Source organism: Ambystoma mexicanum, chromosome 6p, assembly GCF_040938575.1.
Source record: "Ambystoma mexicanum isolate Mex_15411 chromosome 6p, UKY_AmexF1_1, whole genome shotgun sequence".
Taxonomy (NCBI): Eukaryota; Metazoa; Chordata; class Amphibia; order Caudata; family Ambystomatidae; genus Ambystoma; species Ambystoma mexicanum.
Window position 1 is genome coordinate 583,482,510 of NC_090935.1, and position 27,269 is coordinate 583,509,778.

A 27,269-nucleotide genomic window follows, 5' to 3' on the forward strand; every position below is an offset into this window, starting at 1 on the left:
GATAGATGTGTTTTATTAGGTGTGTAAAATAAATATATATTTACTTTTTAACTACAAGCTTTGGTCAGTGTTTTCTTGTGCCATAGTCTAGTGGGTCTATTGTGTAAACCCTGAATACTGCTCATCTCCCTCTTGAGATAAGTCTGACTGCTCAGCCACATCTACCAACTAAATCGTTGTGGTACAGACTGATATCAAAGGGGATTTATTGCTCTCACCTGTAGTCCTAATCTGCTGTAGTGCTCCCTAAGGGAACGGCACTGGATTCTGCCTAACAGCCCCCCGCGATTTTTATCTAGTAGTGTTCGCGGTCGGGAAAAATCATGGTAGTTCGTTGAAAAACCACTGCCACCAGCCATTTTGGTAGGAAAGGGTAGCATTTGACTGCTACATGAGTTTCTAGACACAGGGGATACTAGGTAACCCCTCCAGCACTCTATAGGAAGATAGTGTGTGCGGGGTCTAGGAATTTAAAAAGACTAGTAAAGTCAATTTAATAGTAGTTTATTCCAGAGAAGGTATTTAAACCTTTTGGAAGTCTAAAAGACATCCTTGTGTCACTGCGCTGAGGGTGCTGTGTGACACAAATAAAAAAGATAATGCCTATGGAACTGTCTAAAACTCCATAACTAAGAGAAATAAACACAGAAAACAAACAGAATTCAAAAGTTCAAAGCCCCAAAGTTTAGCAAAAGAGCTGCGGGTGTCTAAGATAGAGAGGAATTAGCACATTTTGAGAATTATCTTTAACACTAGACACAAAAGGAAAAAACGCAATGCAGTATGTTGTCACCTGCCTCGGATTTGATCAGCAAGTACTGCCTCGGAATTGATCAGAAAAGAGCTGTCAATACCATAAAATGTCAACATCTACGCAACTGGTGCTCAATAGTGATCTTGAGAGAAAGAAAAGACCACTTGGTGAAAAGGAAAGGCACTGAACAAAACTACAAAATCAGATCCACAAATAAATTGCAGTGAAAGGCCTAAAAAAATGTGGGCTGCAAGAGTTACTCATGCAACAGCATGAAAGATATGGTGCTATAGGGAGGGTCGTTTTTTTTGTACCCAAGAATGATACCTTCCTGAAGGAGCATACCTCCTCTTTTAGTGCATGTTTCCTCTGTTCCAAGCAGATTTCTTTAGCTCGCATCAGCTGCAGGGTCTCCTTCGAAACTGCATATTGAAGTTTCTCCATTCTGTCCACTGCTACTGCCCAAGCTGCCTTGCCAAACTTTTTCTGGTCTGCTCGCATTCGATCTGATACAGCTAGAGGACAAATAAAACACATTAGAACATCATAAACATAATGATAATGCATAAAGGTCTTATTTCGATGATACGACATACGTGCAAATTCTTAACAGGTGATGCAGTCATCATGGTGAGGACCAGTGTCCAGACACAGAATTACAGTCTGAATTTGCTCCAAGCGGTGGCACAGTACATAACACCAATATATAAAAAAAGAATAGTTGCCAAATTCTTTAATAATATAATTGTTGAGTCTCCAGGTTTTACTGCAGCGTTGGAAACAGGTTGACTGTTTCTCCAGTAAAAGAGTTTCTATGCAAAGATAAGCAACTGGTCCTCTATTGTGCAAGTGTATTCTTATTTTGTTGTTGTTGAAAGGATATAATCATTTCTGAAAGAAAGGATCATTAACGTTTGGCTGAGTGGGGAAGTGTGGTACGTAGGGCTGTGGTTTAAGGATAATAGGATGTTGGTTGCAGTAGTCTGGAAAAAAACTTTTTTTGAAAACCTGAGACAATAATGAGATTACTACCACCTGGATAACAGAAGATCTTTCAGGAGTGGAGAAGGCAGGCAGAGATCCACTCCCTCACCAAATTACACAGCATCATTGGTCATGCTGTGAAACAATTTCTATTCAGAGGTATCAAAATATAGTGGGTTAAAGGAAGATTCTAAGGATGCCACCTCCTTTATCCGAAAGTTTTCTCACAGTGCAAAGATTTGGGATTTTCAGGATAACCAAGGGAGATACGGTGGCAAGCACTAGGGCAAAGGTCAGTCAGGCTTAGGTATAAGTGACAATATGTCAGTTCGAGGCGCCACACAGAAACTCCAGAAATAAGTTAGGCCCTTAAATGACTTTGAGGAGTGCATGGAAACTGAACTAATACTTGAAAAATCCAATAAAACATATAGAATGCATACAATTTGCAGAATAAGGAGCAGGGGGCTGTACATGAGGAACAGCATGTGGGATATACTTGGGGTTTACTGGTTTAGGTTACTTTATTTGTTTTATTTCCGGGGGTGTTTTTCCAGTGTTTGCACAAATGTTCAATATCTGTGTTTATCCGTGTTTTTCCCCGTGTACCTCCCTTTAAACAACTCACAGATAACAGTATTTTTTCAGCGTAAACACACAAATATTATTTTGTTTCATGGAAGGCATTTAATCAACAAACAGTGAGATGCCAGTGGCTAATGCATTTCAGACCCAACAGGTCCTTCATCAGGGCATTATCTCATATAACAATCAAAGGAGGGATAAATATCCTCAATTCGTCACAGAGGCCACAGCACTGTATTGGGGTGATGAACAATGCATAAAAAATATCATTTAAAAAAAAGGACTTCCAGCAAGGTGTGTACGGAAAGAAATTTATGGTAACAGTGGTGCATTAAGGAACAGACTGTCCCGGATTGCTCGCTGGAGTGTGCAAGCTGGGCGATCTCACGCCGTTCTGCGCTTTGGCAAAAGTGCGTTATAAATACAATGTAAATGAGCAGCAGCAATTAGCCAGGATATGGCGTAAAGCATGTTCATTAATTATTTCATTCTGACAGGTAAAAAAAAAAAAGAAATCATGCCCAAGTAGATAATGACCCATGGGATTGCCACCCTGCACACCATATTTATCATGTAGCAAATGGTGACTGCTTCCAAGCCCTCCACACCATGCTTACCGCAGCTGCTATGCAGGTGCGGCCTTGCCACGTCAATAACTTTAATACTATAGATACAGTTTCAGAATTCATCACAGACCAGTGCATGGTGAAGGGTGTAAATCTAACCCCTGCACTTGAAAAACTACTCACATTTCTGCTCCTCTGCCTCATCATACCTGCAGAACAAGAGACGGCCTGCAATCCTACAGTGAGGCAATGAGAGTGCTGCAGCATGATTATCTAACATCGGTGTGCCTACCTAATATTAAGTGATTGCCAAGGTGCTGGTGCCCCATGTGTGATGGACTGTATAGCTATGCTGATCGGGTCCTACGCAAACTATGCTCTCTGTTGCAATGGTTAACAGAAGAGGCAGTGATGGGCTGGATGGCATTTCTGTATCCATACCAAAGGTTGGTGCAGAGGGTTGTGCCAACAGGTCAGGTGGGGCATGTCGATTGGATTACTCAACCTGGAAAACATGGTAGCCAGTGTCTCACATCATAGCGCCGGAGTGGAATAGTTACAGGCTCAGAACTTGAGGTAATGTGGCTGCACACGTGTCAACCGGCTTAATGCCCCTGTCCCTCCAAGTAAAATATAAGAGTAATGACGCCCAACCACACAGCCAGGTCATGCGTGATGATCAAGCAGTCACATTGTGTTTTCCTTTATGTTTACGTTCCATGCGTATGGCGAAATACCAGTAAAATAACTCCTGGGAGGAATTGCTGTCTACAGTTTTGTTGAAATATACTTTAAATATATTGGCAGGGCAAATAAAACAAGATAAAATCCCAAGCAGATAACGACCCCAGAGGTTGCCACTGATCTCGCCGCTACAAACTTAACTACATATGCACCTGCTGGCAACGCAGCTGCTCCTACGATGCAACATCGTGGAAGGCTGCCCTCTGAAGTGCTCTCCACACAAGTTCACACTGTTTAACAATACAGTAGCGACACTGAGGGCTAGAGTTTTGTAATAGAGAATTGTCAGCGGCTCTGAGTGCCTTAAGCTAGCCCCTTATTGGCCGACCACACATTTTAAGATGAACACAGCACCTCTGATGCTGCTGTGCGGGTCTCCGACACTGAGCACAGCTGAATCATTAACATGCACTCATGCTGTGCCACCTTCCACTTCCATTTTTGCATAAGCTTCATGTGGAGTTGTAGTTTAATGCAGCTTACCATAATGGTCTCAGAAATCATTGCAAGTATATTTTTATTTGTTTAAATTAACTATGAAGTTACATGTTCACACATGTGCCCCGTGTCGTAGCTGCTTCTGTGTGCTCCCAGTGCTTCTGTCCCTTCCTGCGCTCCTTGGCTTCTCTTCGCTGCAACCTCTCTTTCTGTGTCTGTCTTTGTGCGAGAGAGTCTAAATTCGAGCTTATCTCCAACTCTGTGCTGCTGTTGTGTTCTTTACGTGATTCATAGTCTAATCTGAGTCCCGGAAGGATTTAAAAATCAATAACGGGGGTTGAATTCCAGATTCTTTCGTAATTTACTAAAAATCGGAAACCATAAATGTAACAATTGGTTGAGCTAAAATGTGAGCTTACACTCCACTGCGCTGACTACTTTTAAAGTTAATCATTCAGAATTGTCAGGTTACTACATTTGTCTAGTGGTACATCTAGGCTACACAGGATAAGAAAATGGCTCCAAGCGCAAAGAAGCTTAAACAATAATACTAAACTTAAACAGTATCTAGCCTATGCGCGATGTACCTGTTCATTTTTTAAAAATTATTTTTATTGCCATTTTCAAAGGAAATAAACAGTATGAAACCCCCTCCACACCCTTCTCCCCCCTCCTCTAGGAACCATATAATACATTAGTTAATGATAATGATGTGTTATTTATTTAGCGCCTTAATCCAAAGCGTTTTACAGAGCACATATTTACATACATCACCCAACCGAAATTGGTACTCATTTTTTCGACCTCGGAAGGATGAAAGGCTGCGTTGGCCTTGCCGGGATTCGAACCTGCGACCTGCAGATCACACTCAACTCGCTGTGCTATATTACCGGCCAGTTATAAAGTTAGTTATACAGTCTCGGCGGTGGACGTGGAGTACAATATATGTATACAACCTTTAGTGTCGTCAATATATGTCCAGGATCCGTCTATTCTGGGGGCACCACTGTTGAACAAAATCGCCTTTCAGAAAGGTTAATACCGCTCCCCAGTCTCTGAGAAATGTAATCACGTCCCCTTGTATCCTGTATCTCACCCATTCTAGTGCCAGGATATCCCATATTTTCCATATCCAGCTGACCTGGGAGAGTGGATCTTTCTGCTTCCGGTTTTTAGCGATAACCTGCCAGGCTGCTATGAGGAGTGTCGACAGAGCTCTACTCTGTGGTTTGGGGATATGTAACTGCTCTGGGTCTAGCAGTTCACATAGTTTCTCTCCTACTGTCAATGGGCATGTTTCTGGGACCATCCCCTGCAGGGACTTTGTGTCTTCTTCCCAAAACTCTTTGATCTTAGGGCACCCCCGACCAGATATGTTCCCAATCCCTGTAACCTCTGCAGTCTCTCCAGCAGTCGCCTGATGTGGCTGGATACATTTTTTGAAGTTTGCTGGGAGTGCCACTGCATCATTATCTTGTACCAGGTTTCTCGAGTTTGTACCTTGTCATTTTTGGGATGTCCCCCAGAGTCCCTCCCTTGCCCCTTCTGGGATCCGTCCCGCTAACATGCTGTCCCATGTTGTCGGATATGCCCATCTCTTTTTCCCCCAACCCCTCTCGGAGTATAGCGTAGAAAACCAAACCAGATGTTTGTCCCCGATTGTGTAGTGATAAAAGTTTCGAATTTCGTTAGGGATCTGGTTGCTGCTTGCCTAATCTCCTTCTGGCATAACCAATGCCTCACCTGGAGGTATTCATATCTGTCCTTCGTATCTGTCTCTCAGCCCCAGATGTGTCTTACAATCCTCCAAAAGGTAGCAATATCTCCCCCCCCACACCATGTCCCGGATCTTCACGCACCCCCTCGCTTTCCACTAACTAAACGCCCCTCTCCCCATACCCGACAAGATGGCAAGATTGTTAAACATAGGAGTAAATGGGGAGGGGGTGGAGGACAGGTGTCCCTTCCTGAGCCATCTGTCCCATACATTGCACGTGATCCGAAGTACCTTACTCTGTCTGGCGCTGGGGAGACCATCGGTTCCCTGAAGCCAAAGAAGCCCTTCCAAGGGCGACCACCATTTTGACCCAGATTTTACTTTCGCTGCGGGAGAACGAATCTCGCACCACTCCCGCTTCGTAATATGTTAATAGATTCGGCAGCCCAAAACCCCCTCCCTTTGTTTTGGGGTTATTGGGTGGTTTAAGACTGTCCTAGGACGCTTACCTTTCCAGATAATTCTGGAGATAATTACATTTAATGTGCAGAAAAAACACTTAGGAATAGCTATCGCGAGGGCTTGGAACTTATACAAGAGCCTTGCTCGCGTTTTCGAGATTAAGTCCGGGAAGTTTGCTTTGTACAACGCTGAGTAGCTGCTGGTTAGTTTAATTCCTAGATATTGTATGCTTCCTTCGCTAAGCGAAAAGGTGAGCTCCTCCTCAATGGAGTGGACAACTCGCCAGAAAGCCCAAGTTCTAACAGTTCCCATTTACCCATATTTATTTTAAGCCCCGATATCCCTTCCTGCTCCCTCAGTATTCTTACTAAAGCTGGGATGGAGGAGTTTGGTTCCGCTACAGTCAGAAGCATGTAATCCCCGTAGGCGGCCGTTTTGTGTACTGCCCCCCCCCAAATGGGATCCCTTTGATGTCATTATTTTGCCTAATCGCGGAGAGCAAGGGTTCAAGGTAAATAGCATACAAGTAGGGGGATAGCGGACATCCCTGTCTGATGCTGCACTCTACTTTATGGGTTCTGAGATCCGTCTTTTCACTGCCAGCCTAATCGTGGGGTTACTATAGTTTGCCTATACCATTTGTATGTAGTCTGGACCGAACCCCATCCGCTCCATAACCTGGAATAGGTAGGGCCACTCCACCCTGTCAAACGCTTTCTCAGCGTCGAGTGAGATCAAAGCAGCCGGTAGCCAGTTCCTCTGCAGCTTTACCAGGAGGTGGCTCACCCTTCTCGTGCTGTCCCATGTTTGTCTCCCTGGGATAAAGCCGGATTGATCTGGTCCAATAATTCCAGACAGGAAGCCCCTTATCCTCTCTGCTAGGATTCCTGTATATATTTTCACATCTGTGTTTAGTAGTGCTATGTGTCTATAGGATCTTTATCAGGTTTTTCGAATAGCACTACTTTAGCTTCGGTCATCGTATGGGTCACCCCGCCGCCCCCCCCCCCTCTCCCGGCATGAGTTAAATAACCGGATGAGTTAATGTTTTAGCTTGCTGCAGTATATTTTGTAAAAGTGCCCGGTATAGCCATCCGGACCTGGTGCCTTGGTAGATGGAAGGCCCTTAAAATCGCCCTTTCCACCTCTTCTACTGTGATTTCCCTGTCTAAGTTCCTCCTGATTTCCACTGAAATCTTAGGGAGCGGGACCTCATTTAAGCTAGCTTTTATCCTGCACCCACTCGGATGTACCGAGGTATATAGTTGTAGTATCCTGCCAAGGCCTGTGTGATCTCGTCTGAATCGGTGGTCACTGACCCATCAGTTTGACACCCCCTATGTGACGTTTTCCCCTTTGTTGCTTTAGCAAAAGCATCCTAGCGAGTATCCTGTCAGCTTTGTTGAATAATATCATTGCTTAAGATGTAGTAGATCCCTTTCTGCCTTGACGGATCTGAACATATTAAGTTGTCTCCGGGCTTCTTTCACTCTCTCCGTCTCCCTACCTACTCCGGCCCTCTGCGAATTCTGTTTTCGCCTCCCCCAGGCCTACCTCCAGATCTTTTTCCATTCGGTCCCTCTCCCCTCCGCCTAGCTGCTCCACGGGGCGACTCCCTGTGTGAATTGAGTTGGAAGTATTCTATAATTTTGTCCCTCACCGCCTCCCGTATCACCCCTTCTTTGAGCAATTCATTTGGTAATCGCCAAGACCAAAGATGCTGTCTGGTTGGAGTCCCCACAGGACAATCCGCATAGTGCATGATCTGATAAGGCAATCGGGTCTACCTTAATATCCACCACAGATCCTAGGATACCCAGGGTTCCCCAGGCATAATCAATCCTGGAGAAGGTGCAGTATATTTATTTAGTGCACTGGAGAAGGTGCAGTATATTTATTTATTTATTATTTGTAGAGCGCACTAACAGCCCAGAGGCATCGAGGCGCTGTTACAGGAATTTGTAAGTAAGCTTGAGTCAAGGGTTACATAGGAAAACAGTAAGGTCTCTTTGTTAGGCAGAAACCTGTGCAGTTCCCTTTGGGAACACTGCAAAAGATTTAGGATTGCAGGTGTTAGCAGTAAACCCACTTGGTAGCAGTCTGTACCACCCAGAGTTACCTGGTAGCTGTGGCTGAGCAGTCAGACTTCCCTCAAGAAGAGTTAGGCAGTATGCAAAGTATACACAATAGGCACTCGGACGCAATAGCACAAGCAAACACTGACCAGAGCTTTGGTATCAAAGTATATACATATTTATTTAAAAACACGCTGTTTGAAACACTCCAGCACTCTTATTTGTAAAACACTCTAGACACAGTTACTATTATGATATATACAACCCTTATTCCTTATCAGACAAGTCTTAGTTAACACCACTTATTTCCAGACAGAGGTGAGCGCTTAACTATAGATGGCACTCCAATAAGTTCATGAAAAAGGGAGGGAAAAAGGCAGAATATGTGAGGATACACCACTCTAAGATTTAGGAACACTTTTAGCAAGGCAGAAGAGCAAAAAGTCACTTGTGAGCCAAAGTCCATAGGCTGGGCCCACTCTTAGAGAGAGCAGAGCACAAATGCGCCCAAGATCACACAGTTGCACTAGGCTTTGAAAGTCTTGCAGAGAGTTTGAAAAGAGTTTAGAGAGGCTCAGAAAAGTTTAGCCAGGGTGTCCCAGGCTAACCCAGGTTCGAAAGTCGGGGGCATAATCTACCCCATACAGTCGGTGGCAAGGGAAGCCAGGCGGAACACAGTACCTTAAGTGGGAAGGATCCTCCAGCGGTGGCAGTTGTTCCTGGCAGCGGGTGAAAGTCTCGGCGTCGTCCAGGGGAAGAGAAGATCTCGACTTGGAGGAAAGATGAAGGTCGTTGCACGGCCAGGGAAGAAACCAGCCACGGAGTTTTCTGGTTAAAGGTATTACCCTTTATTTCGCGGTAAAACGTGGTATTCCGGTTGCCGGGGTGCTTGGCACAGGCAAGGCGGCCACGAGATGCGTCGGGAAGGCAAAAAGACGGTGAAACTGGTTATCCCCACCAGTCAAAGGAAGAAGACTCTCCGGCGGGAGATCTCCTCTGTCGTTGGGAAAAGTGGTGAGACGTTTCAGCAGGGCTCCACCGGTGGTGTCGTCGTAGCAGGTCGGCTCAGCTTCTCCCTCGTCGGATTCTTAGGTCCTGTGGCGACTTCTGAAGTTCCAGTCCCCAAAGCCCTGCTTTTATGCAGAAAACCCCCATTCACTCAGCCTAGCTATCACTCTAACATGCTAAGTGGTGAGCCGGCCGGCTCACCACTTGGGTCAATCAGGACGGAGTGCGACTTGAGTTGCCTAGGCAACTCAGTCCAGGGTGCCTAAATCCCCCTCCACCCCTCCTAAGTACCCAAGACAGAGTGGCACCACTTTGGAGGGTTTCTGTGGAGAAGCCCGCCAAAAAGTGGAACAAAGGGCTCGACTTGGGTTGGAGTCACAGAAGAGAACACAAACGCCATTTTAGAACCGAGTTTTGGCAAAAAATACCAACCGGAGAATTAATAATAAATAAACCGGCGGTATGTTCGAGGCTATCGTAATTAAATAAATAAAGATAGTAGCCTCGAACAATGGGAAAATCCCATAGAGAAATATTTGAGGTTGTTTATAAAAAGTAGTATCCACTGCCACCAGCCAAAACTCGATCAGGGGGGACGGAGACGTGCCCCCCGACTAACAGACCCCGGGGCAATCAAATTGCCCCAGCCAGTACGTCCACAATATGATGGTTTGTACTGGTTCTGTTCAGAATTCAAGACTAGTAAAGTCAATGGTGACTTTACATGCCCTGGGAGACAGTAGTCAGTCCCAGGGTATGGAGTCTATACTGGGGGGGTCACTATGACAACCCTGTGCTACTGCACTGAGGGTGCTGTGTAACACACATCACAAAAACACATGAAGCCCTTTGGAGTAAAAGACCCCATAGCCCATTAAACACATCTAGAGTCAAAGGAACACACTCAAATCATGTCCAAGAGTGAGGATAAAAGAGTCTCACTCTTGGCAGGAGAAAAAAAATAAACCCCAAAAATCCAGCAAAGCTGCTGGGGGACTCACTAGGTTAGGAAATTCAGCCTAAACAGAGAATTCTCCCTAACACTCTTGGTTGCAAATACATTGGAAATAAAAGAAGCGAGAAGACATGTTTCATTGATAGCAAAAATAAATGACATAAAGGGAGCAATCCTTCTTAAAATGTGCAAGCATCCTGCCACAGTACAACGTGATGTGCAGATAAGAGCCGGTGCAGAGTCAAACAGTTAGACAAATAGCCTTGTTTTAATAGCTTTGCGGAAGGCTAAGTGAGAGTCAATCATCCTAAGGTGTGTGGGAAGCGCATATCCAGTGTGAAGCGGCCATAATAGGGAAGCTGGTGCCGCCTGCCCGGACTCTCCGTGTCTTGGGAGTGGTGATCATGTTAGCGTTAACCTTCCTCACAGGCTGGAGGAGGTATGCCTAGCTATTCTTTGGACCAAGTACGGGGGGTGGGGAGGGGCAGATCATGAAGGCATTTATGCGTGAGGGAGATGGTTTTATAAACAATTCTCTCTTTAACGGGAAGGCAATGAACCTGCCTCCTCACCTCATAGATGTGGTCCTTCCGCAAGATTCCTGTGTCGGCCCTAAGGGCGTTGTTCTGAACAAGTTGGAGTTTGGCCAAGTTTTTACAGGAAGCCCCTACAAGGAGGGCAGTCGAGTCTTGATCCGATTAGTGCCCTAGCAATGGTGAGGCAGTTCTGTCGAGATAAGAAGGGTCTAGCTGCATTGAGTAATTTGGAGTAGTAACCCGAGGTGGAGGCAAGGGCATTAACCTGTCTATTCATAGTCATATTGGAGTCAAGGTAGATTCCCAAGGTCTTGACTGTTTGGGATACAGCGATAGGTATATTAATCGATGGTGAAAGAGCTGTATTGTTTGTCCAAATTACCCAAAGTGGTGGGTGATCCAATTAACTGAAGTTAGGTTTTCTCACTGTTGAGTCATAACCAGTTTTCTGCCATCCAGGATTGGATCGTGGAGTAGATGGAGTTGAGGGTGTTCAGGTCGGCCTCGTAATCACCCGTCAGGGGGATAAGCACCTGTGTTATCCGCGTAGTTGGTGTAGGAAATACACAGGGCGTCCAAAATTCTGAACAGGGGCCTCGTAAACTGGTTATAGAGGGTGGGCGCAATGCAGGAGCCCTGTGAAACTCTGCATTTGATGTGGCTTGGATACATGGGAGTAACATGTGTATCCCGTTTCCCGGCCCTTTTTTTGCGCCATAAATCTCTCATAGCTAAGGCAATTAATCGGTTTCTTACAGCTTTAGATGGGTTTTGTCCTTTATTTGCGCCCCCACTACTCCTGTCTTCCTCTGGTTCCCACGCCATGTTAAAATCCCCCGCAAGTAGAATCTCACCCTTCTGCAAACCTTTCTAATTTCCCTAGTGTCTTGTTTAGGAATCCATCCTGTCCCACATCAAGGCGTAAATGGTGCCCATCGTCATTGCTTTCCTCTCCAACAGTATATGTAGAAAGATGAATCTCCCTTTAGGATCCGCCAGTGTTTTCAGTACCTTAGCCCCCAAGGAGTCCCTCAGGCCCACCAGTACCCCTGCCATCTTGTTGCTTGCGTTCGCCTGATGGATTTGGGAGAATTGGTGTATATGTAGTTTGTGGTTGTCCCCTTTATTAATATGTTTCCTGCAGTGTTATGTCTGTCCCCCCCTCTCTCTATTTGTAAGGAAATCTTTTTCCTCTTTACGGCGGTATTCATCCCTCTGACATTATGGGACAGTATCAACAATGCTTTCATAGATTTGAGCCCCCCCCAGTCTCTTGTGTCTTCTCTCGATTCCTCTCCCCTTTATTCTTGTCCAATGTTGTCCTAGAGGCCCTTCCCCCTCCCCTAGCTCCCACCTTACCCCAACCTCCCCCCCTTTTCTCCCCCCTTGTCCAGTTAGGGCTTGGTATCCGGAAGTACCACCCTTGTGAGTGGGGACCGGCCCTTGTTTCTACCCAGACTTTCATGGTTTCCACAACCTCCCTCCCTCCCGACTCAGGCCCATCACAATCTTTGCCCTGTCCTCTTATACTCCCCCTTCACCAGTTTTGGTAATTGTTGCTCTTGATGCCCTTAGCCAATGCTGAATAGACACATCAATCGCCCTTGCCCCCTCCTTTCTTCCCTACGTGGGGGCCGTTCAGCTTGAATCCCCTCTTTCCCTGCGAGGTGGACCATTCTCATGGCCTGTATCTTTGCTGTTGCAGAACCTCCCGTCTTTGCTCCCTATAGCTTCTCCGTCTTCCATACACAAGATTGCCATGCCTTCCGCGCAGGTGGTGGCTCTTTGCTGTTTCCCTTCCCAAGGGAACGTCAGTCCGAAAAGGGAAGGTCCACCTGTACAGGATTTTCTTTCCTCTTAGGATGCTTATTACAGGGCCCATCTCCTTTCATGTCTGCAGCGTGGAGGAAGCTAGATCCTGGAGAGGCTCACCTGTGAGCCATTGATCCTAATAATGTGTTGATTCCTGGCTGCCCTGAGTATCCTCTCTTTTACTTCGTAGGCTGCCAGTGCGGCCAACACATCCCTAGGTCTGACTACCTCGCTGCTCCTCTTTGGGACCACCCTATGTACTCTGTCAATCCGGATCTCTTAAGGGGCCGAGTCTGCCACTAGGCCTGCGAAGCAATGCTGGACTATGGATTTCAGACCTGCATCTGGATTTGATTCCGCCAGGCTTTTGATTATAATGTTAGACCGTCTGGAGCGATTTTCCAAGTCTTTGGCCTGGATTTGCAGATTTTGTGTGGTGACTGCTATCTGCTACAGAAGTTCCGAATTTTGTGGCACCTCCTTGTCTACTTCCGCCAGTCCTTGCTCTGTGAGGTCCACTCTGTTTCCTAGTGAGTTGATTTCCACCTTGACCTCCTTCAGTGAATTATTTATGTCCTCCTTTAGGTTAGTCATTTGCTCTTCATAAGAGACGGTCAGTCTCTCCTCCAACCCTTTCAGGCAGGTCAGGAGATCGTCTTTATTGAGGGCCATATCTTCTTGTGCTGTGGAGGGGGGGAGGTCCCCTCCTCCTTGGAGCTTGCCCTGTGTGCCCTGCAGTGGCTCCCCGGGGAGCTTGCCCCAGCACTTTTCTAGTTAACCTTTTCCAATGCCCCTCTTAACTGTCCTGCGTTGTTGAGGTCGCCTTACCTTTAATTCAGGACATCTGCTTGCCCTCCCCAGTATGCGTCTCCCCCAAGGGCTGCCGATCTCCTTCCCCTCACGCTTGCTGTCTTCTTCGCTTTGTGCGTGAGAGCTTCTCTGTCCCTTCACTGTAGGAACCCCCCCCCCCTTCACCTTTGTTTCTCCTACCTCTTGTTAGGGCTGTGAATCCACCACTGTGCTTCCAGCTCAGTTTCTGCTGGCGTTATGTTCTGATGGGTGCCCCAGAGGAGGAGGAGCCGTTAGTTTCACTGGACTCTCTGATGTTCCAATCTTCCCCAAGCCAAGCGCATGTCCACTCTATTTCATTTAGATTCATTAGGGGGTCTGGCCGTTCATCTGCCCCCGCTTATTCCTATTGCTGGTGCGTGTTTACTAGTGGCCTTGGCGATCCAGCGCCCAACGATGATGAGGCTCCCTCCGACGGGGGGAGGGGGCTGGTGGAACATGTGTTCCACGCGGCTGACCGTGTGTGTTACTGCAGACCGGCCGTGTTACAGTCGAGGTGGCGGTTGGCATCTCCTACGGTGTTAAAGAACTGTGTGGGCAGCTTTTGTTAAGGATTCTAATCAGGCGTCACAGACCAGACGAGGACTCTTGCCCTTAGCCTAGTATGTAGCGCACATTTAGAATACTTTTTCTTTATTTACTAGAATTCGGATTGAGCTGGCACCCAACTCGTCTCACACCCCCTTTTACAAATTCCCCCGGGTCACAATGGACCATGGAACAGGCCGGTGGGTGGTAATACAATATTTATTTATTTTAACTTCAAAGAAATCACACAAATTTAATATTGGGCAGCAATCACCAATGGGGTGATAATTACAAGGTACAATGAGGAAATACACTTAGTTTGACCTTCTACTATAACATAACCAAAGCACAAATGAATGGGAGCAATTTTACTGTTCGGTTAGATAGCACCAGAGTTAAGATTTTCCCCTGGAATGCTCCCTCAAACCCCTTTTAGTCAGGTATACTAGGCAGCAAACAGAATTAAAATCCGACCTCACCCCACGAAATGGGAGGCAAAACCTTGGCAATTGCATTAAATAGCACTCGGAATTACTAAATATTTAATTTAAATGTGATGTTGAATGAATGAGAGAAATCTGAGTTATAACAGTATCAGGGTTGTAAGAACACTAGCAACTACAAGGCAAGGTACCAACAATGGGCATACAGTTAAAAAATAAACTTTGAAGTGGCAACACAGTGCAGCCAAATCACACGCATAGAAACTGCATGTTCTTACTTTCACAGGTTTAAATGTCAAAACGGTTTGAAAAATGGGTGAAATGGACAGAATCGGAATGTGGTTTTACGCTGAATGACAGATGCACATCACAGGCATAATATGCAAGTGAAAGAGTGACTCTAAATTAATGACAGGCTGAAATTCTCACTGGGAAAGTAAATTCGGTTTTAAAAATAAAAGCAGTTGGCAGAGAAAATCGGTTTGTATTTGTATTTTGTTTATTTGTATAGCGCGACTTGCCCTCGGGCATCTGGGCGCTTATCTTAAAGTTACAGTAGCACATATGGGATACATTACTCACCGTAATCGTATTTCATATGCTTGTATCTGCTTAGATTCACATGCTGTGCATAGGCCGACATCTAGTGGAAGCTGCAGAGTATTACAGTTTGTTTTTCGAAACTCGAAAATGGGCGTCGACACAGGGCGTGCCAGTAATACTATCCCTAGTGTGACGTCCACTGTACCCAAGATCCCTCACGCGTCTAGGATCCTCAGATTGTATTTTTTCTGACATGAGGTAGCATGAGGAGTAGCGTGAGTACAGATAATCCAAGCAGATAGATAGAAAGGTAAGACTACAAGCAACCATGCGCCTTCTCTCAGAGGGGAGGAAGGGTGGGTCGCATGTGAATCTAAGCAGATACAAGCATCAGAAATACGATTACGGTGAGTAATGTGTCCCTTCTGAGGCTTGTGGAATCTGCTTAGATCACATGCTGTGCATAGATTAGCAAGCAGTACCTGAAGAAGGAGGTGGGATGTGAGAAGGGTCATGAGCAAATAAGTGTCTTAGAACCGCTTGTCCCACTTGTGTATCTGCCTTGGAATGGGTGTCAATGCAGTAATGCTGAGTAAAAGTGTGAATAGAGCTCCAAGTAGCTGCTTTGCAAATGGTGTCAAAGGGTACATTTGCAATGAAAGCCAGAGTGGGCTCTTGGCGTGAAAGGCAGAGTTCTTTCAGAGAGTGAGTAACACAGCTGGATACAGTTAATAATCCACTTCGAGATGGCACCTTTAGAGACGCGATCCCCCTCTCTGCCTGTAGCTACGGAGACAAACAGTTGATCTGTTTTTCTTAGCGGTCTGGTCTTATTTACATAGTTGAGGACCGCCCTATGCACATCTAGGGTGTGTAGTTTCACCTCAGCCGAGCTTTGAGGGTCCTGGAAGAAAGCCAGAAGCTTGATGGACTGGTTTACGTGGAATTTAGATATAAACCTAGGGTGTGTGCGTAAAACCAGTTTGTCTTTATGGACAGTAAAGAAGGGATCCTGCACTGACAGAGCCTGAATTTCACTGACCCTTCTTATGGAAGTAATAGCTACTAAGAAGGCCGTTTTATAAGTCAGGTGTTTGAGACTGCTTTTATGCATGGGCTCGAAAGGGGGTCCCATGAGCTTAGATAGCACCACATTAAGGTCCCACCCTGGTGGTGGGTTTGAAATAGGAGGGTGAAGTCTCTTTACTCCTTCCATGAAGGCTTTAACTACTGGTACTTTCCACCACGAGACCTTGTTATGGGAAGTGGTGTATGCCGACAGGGCTGCCAGGTGTACTTTCAGTGAGTTAAAAACCAATCCTGCGTCTAGCAGGTGGAGCATGTACGTAACAATAGTGGAAGGAGTGCAATCAACTGGGTTGATTTGTCGACTCTGGCACCAGATAACAAATCTCTTCCACTTGTCAAAGTAACAGTGTCTTGTGTTTGGTTTCCTAGATTCCTTTAGGATGCCCATACACCTATGTGGTAAATTGAGATGTCCAAACTCTATGACCTCAGGAGCCTTGCTGCCAGGTTCATTGAGTTGGGTTGCTGATGCACTGTTTGACCTTGGTGCTGGGACAGTAGGTTGTACCAGGCTGGAAGTTTGATGGGCTCGCACACCGCCATCCTGCATAGGTGTGGGAACCACGGTTGTCTTGCCCACATGGGAACAACTAGGACGAGCGTCATCGACTCTCCGTTCATCTTGTTCACCACTTTCCTGGTGAGGAGTTGGTGGAAAAGCGTACGCAAACATCCCTGACCAGTTCATCCACAGGGCGTTCCCTTGGGAGTCTGGTTGGGGGAACCTGGATGCAAATCCTGGGCATTGTTTGTTTTCGCTTGTGGCGAATAAGTCTATAGTGGGGAAACCCCACTGAGAGAAGATATTTTCTATGACCTCTCTGTGTAGAACCCATTCGTGTTCCTCTGGGAGGGAGTCTCTGCTCAGAGCATCCGCTAGGGAATTGAGCTCCCCTGGAACATGTTGTGATGACAGGAAGATGTTCCGTCTGAGTGCCCATATCCAGATTTTCTGGGCAAGCTTGGACAGATTTGGCGAACGAGTCCCTCCTTGCTTGTTCAGGTAGAACATGGCTGTTGTGCTGTCTGTCCGGATCTGCACTGGCAGGTTTAGTAGGTGGGGCTCGAACGCTTGAAGCGCTCTGAATACTGCCAGAAGCTCTAGCAGGTTGATGTGGTTCTTGGCCACTGAGGGAGACCAGAGACCCTGAGCTGTGTGGTGGAGATGGTGAGCTCCCCACCCCGTCAGACATGCATCGGTAGTGACTACCGCCTGTACTTCGGGATCGTAAAAGGGTTTTCCCTGTGCAAGATTCTCTCTTGTCCACCAGTGAAGGCTTTGTACTAGTGTTGGCGAAATGACCACTAGATCGTCCCACTGACCACTTGCCTGAGACCACTGTTTCGCCAACCATTCCTGCATGGGACGCATGCCTAGGCGCGCGTGGGGGACCAGGTAAATACATGACGCCATCATGCCCAGTAAACGCATTGCTTTGCGTACCATTATTTAGTGACCGGACTGATATTGCGGAATTTGCAGTAGTATATTCCGAATTCTTTCCTCTGAAGAAAATGTCAACCCCTCGAGTATCTAGGATTGCTCCTAGGAACTGTTTGGAGGTGCTTGGCACCAGGATTGACTTTTTCTTGTTGATTGAGAAGCCTAATTCGTGGAGGAGGTCGATAGTCCTTTGAATGTTTGTCCTGCAAATTACTGGGGGTTCCCCCGTTATGAGCCAGTCGTCCAGATAAGGGTACACCGGGATTGCCTCCCTGCGTAGGTGTGCAGCCGCCACCGCCAGTACCTTGGTGAATACCCTTGGTGCCGAAGCTATCCCGAAGGGCAGTACCTTGAATTGGTAGTGCCGACTGTCCACCTTGAAGCGCAAGTACCTTCTGTGCGCTGGGAACATGGAAATATGAAAATAGGCATCTTTCATATCCAAGCTTGCCATGTAATCCCCCTTTTCTAGGAGGGGGATTACCTCTTGTAGCGTAGTCATACGAAACTTTTGGGGCTTCACATACTTGTTGGCAGGCTGTAAGTCCAATACTGGGCGCATTGTCAAATCTTTCTTTGGCACAAGGAAGTAAGTTGAATAAATACCCTTGTTTACCTGGTGCCCCGGGACGAGTTCTATCGCGTCCTTTTCTAGCAGAATGGCGATCTCCTCGAGGAGAATCTTCTGATGTTCTAAAGAGTGTATTCTCTGTCGTGGAGGATGGTTCCGGGGACGCTGCAGTAGTTCTATACAGTACCCTGTGGATACTGTTGACAGCACCCATCTGTCTGATGTGATCCCTTCCCAAGCCTGGGTGAAGTTGGAAATGCGTCCCCCTACTGGGGTTGCGTGAGAAGGGACCCTGAACTAAGTGTCACTGCTTTGGTGGAGGCGTGCCGCCTCCTTTGCTGGGGCTGCCTCTGCCTTTACCACAACCTCTCCTATTACCCCTGCCGTAACCCTGGGTAGACTGTTGGCTCTTGTTCCACTGTGTACCCTGCCCCTGGGAATAGTTAGATCCTCTCTGGGAATTTTGGCCGCGTGGGCGACGGAAATTACTATTCCCTCTCTGGTTAGGGGGTTTATTGGTTAACTGGCCAAGGGACTTGAGTGTCTCGTATTCGTCTTTGGCATTCTTCAGTGCGTCCTCGACCGCCTTACCAAACAACAGATCGGCTTCCTCCGGTTTGTCCAACAATGATGCCTGGGTTTCTGCTTTAAAACCAGACTGCCGTAACCACGCATGTCTCTTGATAACAGTGCCTTCTGCTATCAATCTGCCTGCGTTGTCCGCGGCGTCAAATGTTGCTTTCAAAATGCAACCAGACACGGCTCTACCCTCAGCGGAAATACGAGCTAACTGGCCCTTTAAAGGTTCCGGAGCAGAGGCTATGAGTGCCGCGACTTCTTCCCACTGATGGCAGTTGTAGCTGGCCTAGAGGGTGGTGGAGTTTGCAATCCTTGCCTGATAGGCGGACGTTGAGGCTACTTTCCTGCCGAAACCATATAGTTTTTTGCTCTCCTTGTCTGGAGGAGCTTCGGACGATGACAAGGGTGTTCCAGCCCTCTTACGAGTGTTAGTGACAACTAGGGAGTCTGGCTTCAGATGTCCTCTTATATAGAGAGGGTCAGACTGGGCTGCCCTGAAAAGTTTTTCAACTCTGGGATTGACTGCTCTGGTGAGGTTCGGGTTCACCAGGGACGGGTCTATTCTTCACTGAATGGACTTAAGGATAGGGATGGTCTGGGCAACAGGCCTCCTTTCTCCCACTAACTCCTCGGCGAAGTCCCTCTCCTCCTGGACACCGTGGGTGTCAATATGGAAATGTTCTGCTGCACGTGCGAGAACCTCGTTTATGAGGGGTTGGTTATCGACAGGGGAGTCGGTAACCGGGGCTTCGTTTTCTACCAGGGAATCTACTCTGTAGGTTTCAGGGTCTTCCTCTTCCTCTTCTTGGTCCTCATCATCCCCATAGTAGCCCGTCCCGGTTTGCTCTTCTACCATGCCAAATTCTTGGGAAGCCTCTCCTTGATACAGTGAGTATGGTCTTGAGTATGGTTGTACCTCGAAGGGGTCTGTAGACCTCATCGGTGTCTCAAACCGGGGCTTCTTACTCGGGGGGGGGGGATAGGATTGTTAGAGCCTGAGGGTGTCGCCCCTTGTGGATCATACGAAAGGAAATGGTCTAGATTTTTATCGTAAAAGTCAGCCAAAGAAGACATCCTTGACATGACCCTATCTAGGTCTTCACTCGACCACTTTTTGGAACTGGGAATGACTCTCTCAGCAAGTCTCAGAGATTTATCTTGAGTAGATTTGCTGGTTTTAGACATATCAGTAGACCTGGTCTTGTCTGTCTGTTTAGGGGGAGTAGCGTGTTTTACAGGTGTGGAAGAGTGCAAAGGCTGCTTCTTCTGCTGTTTTCCCCCCTCCCCGTGAGAGGAAAAGTGTTTTCACTGTCCTTTTGTGGCTCCGGAGGTTTTCGACGCCTGGCGTCGAGGATCAGGGGTAGAGTCCCTGTCCTTCGAGCGTGGGGCCGCGCTGAACTTGTCTGCAGGCTCCGACTCCTGGAGCGCGGCCTGGGGGTGGAAGTCGTCTTCGTCCTCCAACGATCGAACTTTTGTTAGCCTAGGGAGCGAGGCACTCATAGCAAGAGTGGATGATTGCCTGGAGTCATGCGGTGATCTCGATCGAGAACGCCCAGAGGACACCGAATCGGACCGTTCTGTTTGTGCCTCTTTCCGAGAACTCGACGTCGTCGAGTCTCGGTTGGACTTCGTGTGTTTAGTGTGTGTGGTGTGTGAAGCGCTTGAGTCGCCGGGGGTCTTCCCCATAGCCGCCCTGCCGGACGACCTTCCGAGGTCGGGGACCTGCGCTCGGCTGTCTTTCGACGCCGTAATGCCCTCGCCGTCCGAAAGTACGGCGTCGCTGCCGTCGCTGAAGGCGCCCTCCGCTGCCATGGCCGCCTGCCTGGCGTGGTGGGCCCAACGCTTCGTCGAACGGTCCTTAAGTGTCTTAGGTTTAAACCTACTACACGCGCTGCAGTTTGCTTCGGGGTGGTCCCTCGGCAAGCAGAGATTGCACGTGGCGTGCCTGTCGACCCAAGGGTATTTGCGATTGCACTTGGGGCAGAATTGAAAAGGGGTACCCTCCATACGCACCTTGAGGCAGCGGGCTGTTAAGTGTATGAAATGTATAAGGTGTATCTATATACCAAGAGTGTAGAGTATGTCCAACCCCCCACTCTCCCTACTTGCAGGGCCGAGGCCAGAGGCCTTCCAAGGCCCGGGCCGAGGCCAGAGGCCTTCCGAGGCCCAAATCCGTTGTGCAGCAGCCGCCAGTCGATTTCTTCTCCAGCCGGCGTCGAGTGTCGAAGTTCGACGTTGGGATGGGGAAGGATGTAAATAATTTAATATTTTAGCAAAAGTATGGCTAAGGCCAGGGGACTCCGCAAAATGCTTCCGACCAGTATGGCGGAAAAAAACAATCTGAGGATCCTAGACGCGTGAGGGATCTTGGGTACAGTGGATGTCACACTAGGGATAGTATTACTGGCACGCCCTGTGTCGACGCCCATTTTAGAGTTTCGAAAAACAAACTAATAGTCCGCAGCTTCCACTAGATGTCGGCCTATGCACAGCATGTGATCTAAGCAGATTCCACAAGCCTCAGAAATATATATATACACAGTAGTACAGGGTAAGATAGCAAAAGGAAGATTATAGGCATACAAAACAGGGAATGTACAAACTAAACACAAACAGAATTAGAAGAATTGCACCGAGTAATATACGGTAAAATACCAAGCATCAGGTACAGTAAATGAGTGTATAATCTATACACAATCAGAATTCGGAGAATTGCAGACAAGTAATATACAGTACAAACACATCAAGTACAGTAAATGAGTGTATAATCTATATACAATCAGAATTAGAGAAATTGCGAGCAAGTAATATACAAAAATGACATACAGATAAATACGATCGCATTCCGTAACAGTTACCGAACCAACCGGGCTGGGCCATGGTAACATGCAACGCTGAGTCTTATGTAGTGCGATTGTCTTGAGCCATAGTTTAGCTTTGCTTTTGAACGCTTGAAAGGAGGGTTCTGCTCTTAGAGAGTTAGGCAGTGTGTTCCATAATTTGGTGGCTAGGACTGTGAAATTTACCCCATCAGCTTTCTTCAGTTTGAACCTGGGGAGGGAGAGGCAGTGAGCTTGGGCTGCTCTCTGCGGTCTGGTAGAGGTGTGGCGTGTGAGTCGGTAAGCCAAATAAATGGGAGCATGGTTGGCTAGGCACTTGTGTGTGAGGGCAAGGGTTTTCAGGGAGATTCTCTGCACTACTGAGAGCCAATGTAAGTTCTGACTGTGATCCGAGATGTGCCGATTCCTAGGAATATTTAAGGCAGCCCTGATGGCATTGTTCTCAGTGACTTGCAATTTATTTAGATTGTGTTGGCTAGTCCCTAGATAGACGGATGGACAAAATAAGTTTTCTTGCAAGAGTGGTGCAGTTAGCGGGGGTCAGGATGGGTCTACAGACTGTGATGAGCTTGCACGTGTAAGCAGAGGCTGAGCTGACAGCATTAGTTTGTCTGGACAGTGATAACGTAGAGTCAAGGTACATGCCTAATGTTTTAGTGTCATTAGACACCTTGATGGTGTTGCCGTCAATGGTGAAGGACTTGAATGAGGGATCTAGTTTAAGATGTTGATGGGATCCAAGGAGAAGGAGTTCCGTCTTATCGTCACTGAGGCATAATTCATGTTGTGCCATCCATGCCTGGACCACCAGGTAAACGTCATGAAAGGATTTAGTGTCTGGCACATGATCACCTGTGATAGGGATGAGTATCTGGGTGTCATCGCCATAATTTGTGTAGGCGACACCCAGATAATCAAGAATATCAAAAAGAGGTTTGGTGAACACGCTATAAAGTGTCAGTGATACACAAGATCCATGGGGGACACCACAGTGGATGGGTGAGGGCTCAGCTGATGCTAACGGGGAGAATACCCGCATAGATCTGTTGTCGAGGAAGGATCTGATCCACATAGTGGCGGAATCAGAGAAGTGGGCAGCTGACTTGAGATGTCGGCAGAGGATTTGGTGGTTGACCAAATCGAAAGCTGCAGATAAATCAAGTAGAAGTAGCATGGCCAATTTCCCATTATCTTTCAACTCCTCAATCTGAGTTTTTAGGTCAATGAGGGCAGTTTCGGTACTGTGCCTAGGCCGGAAGCCTGATTGCCTGAGACCAAGGAGTTTGTTGGATTCCAAATAGTCCTGAATCTGCAGATAAGCAGCACGGTCCAATATTTTGAGCATGAAAGGAACCGTAGTAATGGGCCTGTAGTTCGTAGGTATACTTGGGTCAAGGGTGGGTTTTTTTAAGAAGAGGAATGGCCCACGCATCCCTGAGGTTGTCCGGGACGATGCCTGTTTTGAAGGACGAATTTATGAATGTGGTAATAAATGGGCCAATTTGTGTGTAGCTTCCTTAATGATGGGGGCTGGGCATGTGTCGCCTTGGCAGTTGGACAGTTTGAGCTTGTTGATGATGCATTCAACATCAGTGAAGGTGAGCGGAGAGAAGCTGAAAGGTTTAATGGAGTGAGTGTTTGTGTTAATAGGGGGGGGGGTTAAGCTGCTGGTCTAACTGTAAGCAGTTTTGTTTGGCGTTAATTTTACATTGGAGAGTGGTAATTTTGTCCAGGAGCGCTTTTTGTATGTTTGCGCACCATGTGTTATCTTTGGTGCAGGTGTCAAGGGGAGTTACGGGAGCTTCATGTTCTTTCAGAATCTTGAACAACTCTTTCGTATTGGAGTCTGCTTGCATAATGCGCTGGTTGTATGTGTCTTTTTGTAGCTTGGAAGATAGCCTCTTTATAGTAGCTTTTCCAATGGGCTTCAGCGTTACGCATTTCTTTTCGAAGCACTCTCAGGTGTGGCGTTAACCCAGAGTTGAGGTGTGCACGTGGCTTAGGTTTTCTGAGTTTGATTGGAGTTCATTGCTTTGAGCATAGCCTGGTTGTAAATATCGACTAATACAGTCGGGTCCGAACTTTGGAAAGGAAAGGGCAGGCTTCACTTAAACTAGATTTTAGTGGCTAGAAATAAGAAACGCCACCCGTGAATAGAAATGTTACGCTGCAGTTGTAACCCTTCACGCAGTGTGCCTCTTTTTAGGGAGAATTAATTTATTTAATCAAAATAGTACTAAGGACTTAGAAGAATGGAGCTAACACTAGGAAATCAAGAACAGGATGCACAGAGAATACGGACAGTTTTGAACAAGTATCAGGGTATGGAGGGTGGAACCACGACAAGGTATCAAGATGAGTGTGTTGCTATGGGATGGGGTGATACTCACAATCAGCACTTGAGTTTGGGATTTGGGACAGCCAACCGGGTTTCTGGACTCAAAGGACCTGATCACAGCACAACGGCGGGCGCTCCTAAAAGAAAACAGCAGGGCCTGTCTGGTCACTGGATAGGGAGCATACAGCTGGCATGTAGGTAGTGGGGCAAGAAGCCGGTCTGGTCACAGGATAGTCTCAAAAAGAGTACCACTGCGTTTCCCCCCCCCCCCCCCCCCCCCGAGTTATTGCGATTTTCAATGGGGTTTCTATTTGGATCAGTGGTCCTGTCTGGATAGAGTCAGCTATGCTCTCGCCTGGCAGTGGAATCTGGAATCTTGCAGGATGAATATGGAATGTCTGGATACGCACTAGCTGGAAAATTCAGTAGTGTGTGTCCTTTGTCTCTGTGAGCTTCCCCCTTTTATAAGACGGGTGACATCACAGGATTATACAATGGGGCCGGCTTTGGCTGGACATGCCTCTAACAACGGGATAGGTCATCCTATGTATGTCGCCTCCTCCCTAGAAGCAGATTGGACTGAAGGAGGGGACTGAGTTTTATGGGGGGTGTTTTTATGAGATACAGAGCCATCCCACAGTAATTTTTGCCAAAAATCAGATAGGACATAAATTGCAAATGTTTACAGTTGTGGCACTTTTGAAACTCATACAGGCAGATTCCAGATTTTACACTGAACATGTCATTCAAATTCCCACATTTGTACGATATTGTTTCGCCCTTCTAATAATCTTTTGCAATTTTTAGTGGGAACCGTTTCACCTACAATTCGACAATTGTATACATGTGTACATATTATCATAGAGCGTGTTTGCACTGATTTCCAAAGTTGCACCATGGATACTTTTCCCATGGTTTACCCTTTTCTGCCGTTTGCGTCCCCCACATGCTAGGGGAATCAACAATGTCTTGTTTCAATGCCACCAAAATTAAATTTAAACTGTTGCATTTCGGCGTCTTCCAGTTGCAGAGATAAAAGCCTTTCATTCTGAACAGTCTTTTGCGCCAGATGGGCTTGCTTTTGTATTTGTATTTATATCTGTATTTGTTTTATTTGTATAGCGCAAACCAGGCCCGGAGGCTACCGGGCGCATATCTTAGCAACAGTGGTTACATAATATTACGACATTTCAGGTTACATTTAAATTGACATAGTAATCAAACACATTGGTAGATTGTACAGATATACATATGTAATCAAGTATTCAGAGTGCAGCTTGGTCATCAGATGTGACTAGCCAACGTTTGGCTTTGTGTTTGAAAAGATTCAGAGAAGGAAGGTTTCTGATGGTAGGGGGACAGAGTTCCACAATTTGGCTGCCAAAACTGGGAAGCTGGATCCACCGGCTGTTTGGAGCTTGTATCTAGGGATCATTAGGCTCTGGTTGAGGGTAGATCTTAGAGATCGAGATGGGGTATACTGCATGAACCGTGAGGAGAGGTAGATGGGGGCCAGGTTATTCATGCATTTGTAGGTCAGGGCAAGCAATTTTAGAGAGATCCTTTGGGTGACTGACAGCCAATGGAGGTTCTTCCTGGTTTCCGAGATGTGGGCTGATCTCGGGATATTAAGGGCTGCTCTGATGGCATTGTTTTGTATGACCTGGAGTTTGTCTAAGTTGCCTTGATTAGTGCCTTGGTACAGTGGACATGACCAAAGTCCTGGCAAGGATAGTACAGTTATAAGTGGAAAGAAAAGGGCTGCATGCTGTGATAAGCTTGCAGGTGTAAGCAGTGGCGGCCGCAACTGCATTCGTTTGTCTGTGGAGGGAGAGAGTGGAATCGAGGTAGATTCCGAGCATTTTGGTATCTTTGGAAACTTTTATGGAGTTTCCGTCGATATTAAAAGGCGCTCAACAATGGGTTCAGCTTGTTAAGTCTTTGCTGTGTGCCTAGGATGAGGAGCTCTGTCTTGTCGTCATTGAGACAGAGCTGATGTTGAGCCATCCAGGTTTGGATGACGAGGTATATGTAATTTAAGGATTTCGAGTCTACCGTGTAATCGCCCGTGATAGGGATGAGTATCTGGGTGGCATCGGCATAGTTAGTGTAAGTGACACCCAGATAGTCAAGCACATCAAACAGGAGTTTAGTGAAAACGTTTTAGAGGGTAGGGGATACGCACGATCCTTGGGGGACCCCGCAAGGGACTGGCGCAGGGTCGGCAGAGGCGGTAGGGGAGAATACCCTCATCTGTCTGTTATCCAGGAAGGATTGAATCCAGTTAGTGGCCTTGTCGGAGAAGTGGGCGGCCGTTTTCAGGTGGTGACAGAGGATTTGGTGGTTGACCAAATCGAAGGCTGCAGATAAGTCTAATAGTAATAGCAAGGCTAGTTTGCCTTTGTCTTTGAAGTCCTCAATTTGGGTTTTGAGATCTAGGAGGGCTGTCTCCGCACCGTGCTTAGGTCTGAAGCCGGATTGTCTCGTGCCTAGTAGATTGTTCGTTTCCAGGTAGTTCTGTATCTGAAGATACGTTGCTCTATCTAAGATTTTTAGCAGAAATGGGACCGTCGTGATGGGCCTGTAGTTGGTTTGGACCTCCGGATCTAAGGTAGGTTTTTTTAGGAGGGGGGATGACCCATGCATCCTTCAAGTTGTTAGGGACCACTCCCGATTGAAAGGAGGCATTGATAAACGTGGTAATAAAAAGGTGCGAGGTCATGAGCCGATTCCTTAATGATCTGGGCTGGACATGCGTCCCCTTGGCAATTGGAGGGTTTTAAGTTGCAGATGATTTTTTCAACCTCCAGAGCGGTGGGTGGTGTGAAGCAGAATGGCACCGGGGAGTCTGGGGTGGTTATTTTAGGTGGCAGGGTATTGCTAGATATAGGAGTGTGGAGGGAGTTTTGTTTGGCGTTGATTTTGGATTGCAAAGTGATTACTTTGTTGAGAAGTGCGTGTTGTACATTGTTGCACCAAGTGCTGTCTTTGGTGCACACGTCAGGGGCAGGTGAGGGGGATTCTAATTCTTTGAGAATTTTAAATAATTCTCTTGTGTTGGATTCTGCTTGGGATATGCGTGAATTATAGGTCTCTTTTTTGGCTTGAAGGATGGCTTCCTTATAGTTGAGAGAGGTGATCAGTAAGGAGGCTTTATTAGCTGAACTGGGATGACTTTTCCAGAGGGCTTCGGCCTTGCGCTTTTCTTTGCATAGATCGTTAAGCTGCGGAGTGAACCAAGAGTTTAGGTGGGACTGTTTGGCTTTGCAAATTTTTAGTGGGGCTATGCTCTCAATGGCTTTGATCATCAGGCTGTTGAAGGCGTCTACTAAAACAGTGGGGTCCTTGTCTTTATGCTGCGAAGCAAAAGTGTTCAAGCAAGGGAGGATGAGAGGAAGCAGTTTCTCCC

The 27,269-nt window shown here is 46.9% G+C and overlaps 1 protein-coding gene across 1 annotated transcript in view; it reads right to left on the reverse strand.

Moving 5' to 3' along the window:
• JMY (junction mediating and regulatory protein, p53 cofactor) overlaps positions 1-27,269 on the reverse strand; it is a 1,013,065-nt gene that overhangs the window by 687,137 nt on the left and 298,659 nt on the right. The window contains exon 4 of the mRNA XM_069627416.1: positions 1,100-1,269. Within this exon, the coding sequence (XP_069483517.1) occupies positions 1,100-1,269 (170 nt within the window). The remainder of the gene's footprint in view (positions 1-1,099; positions 1,270-27,269) is intronic.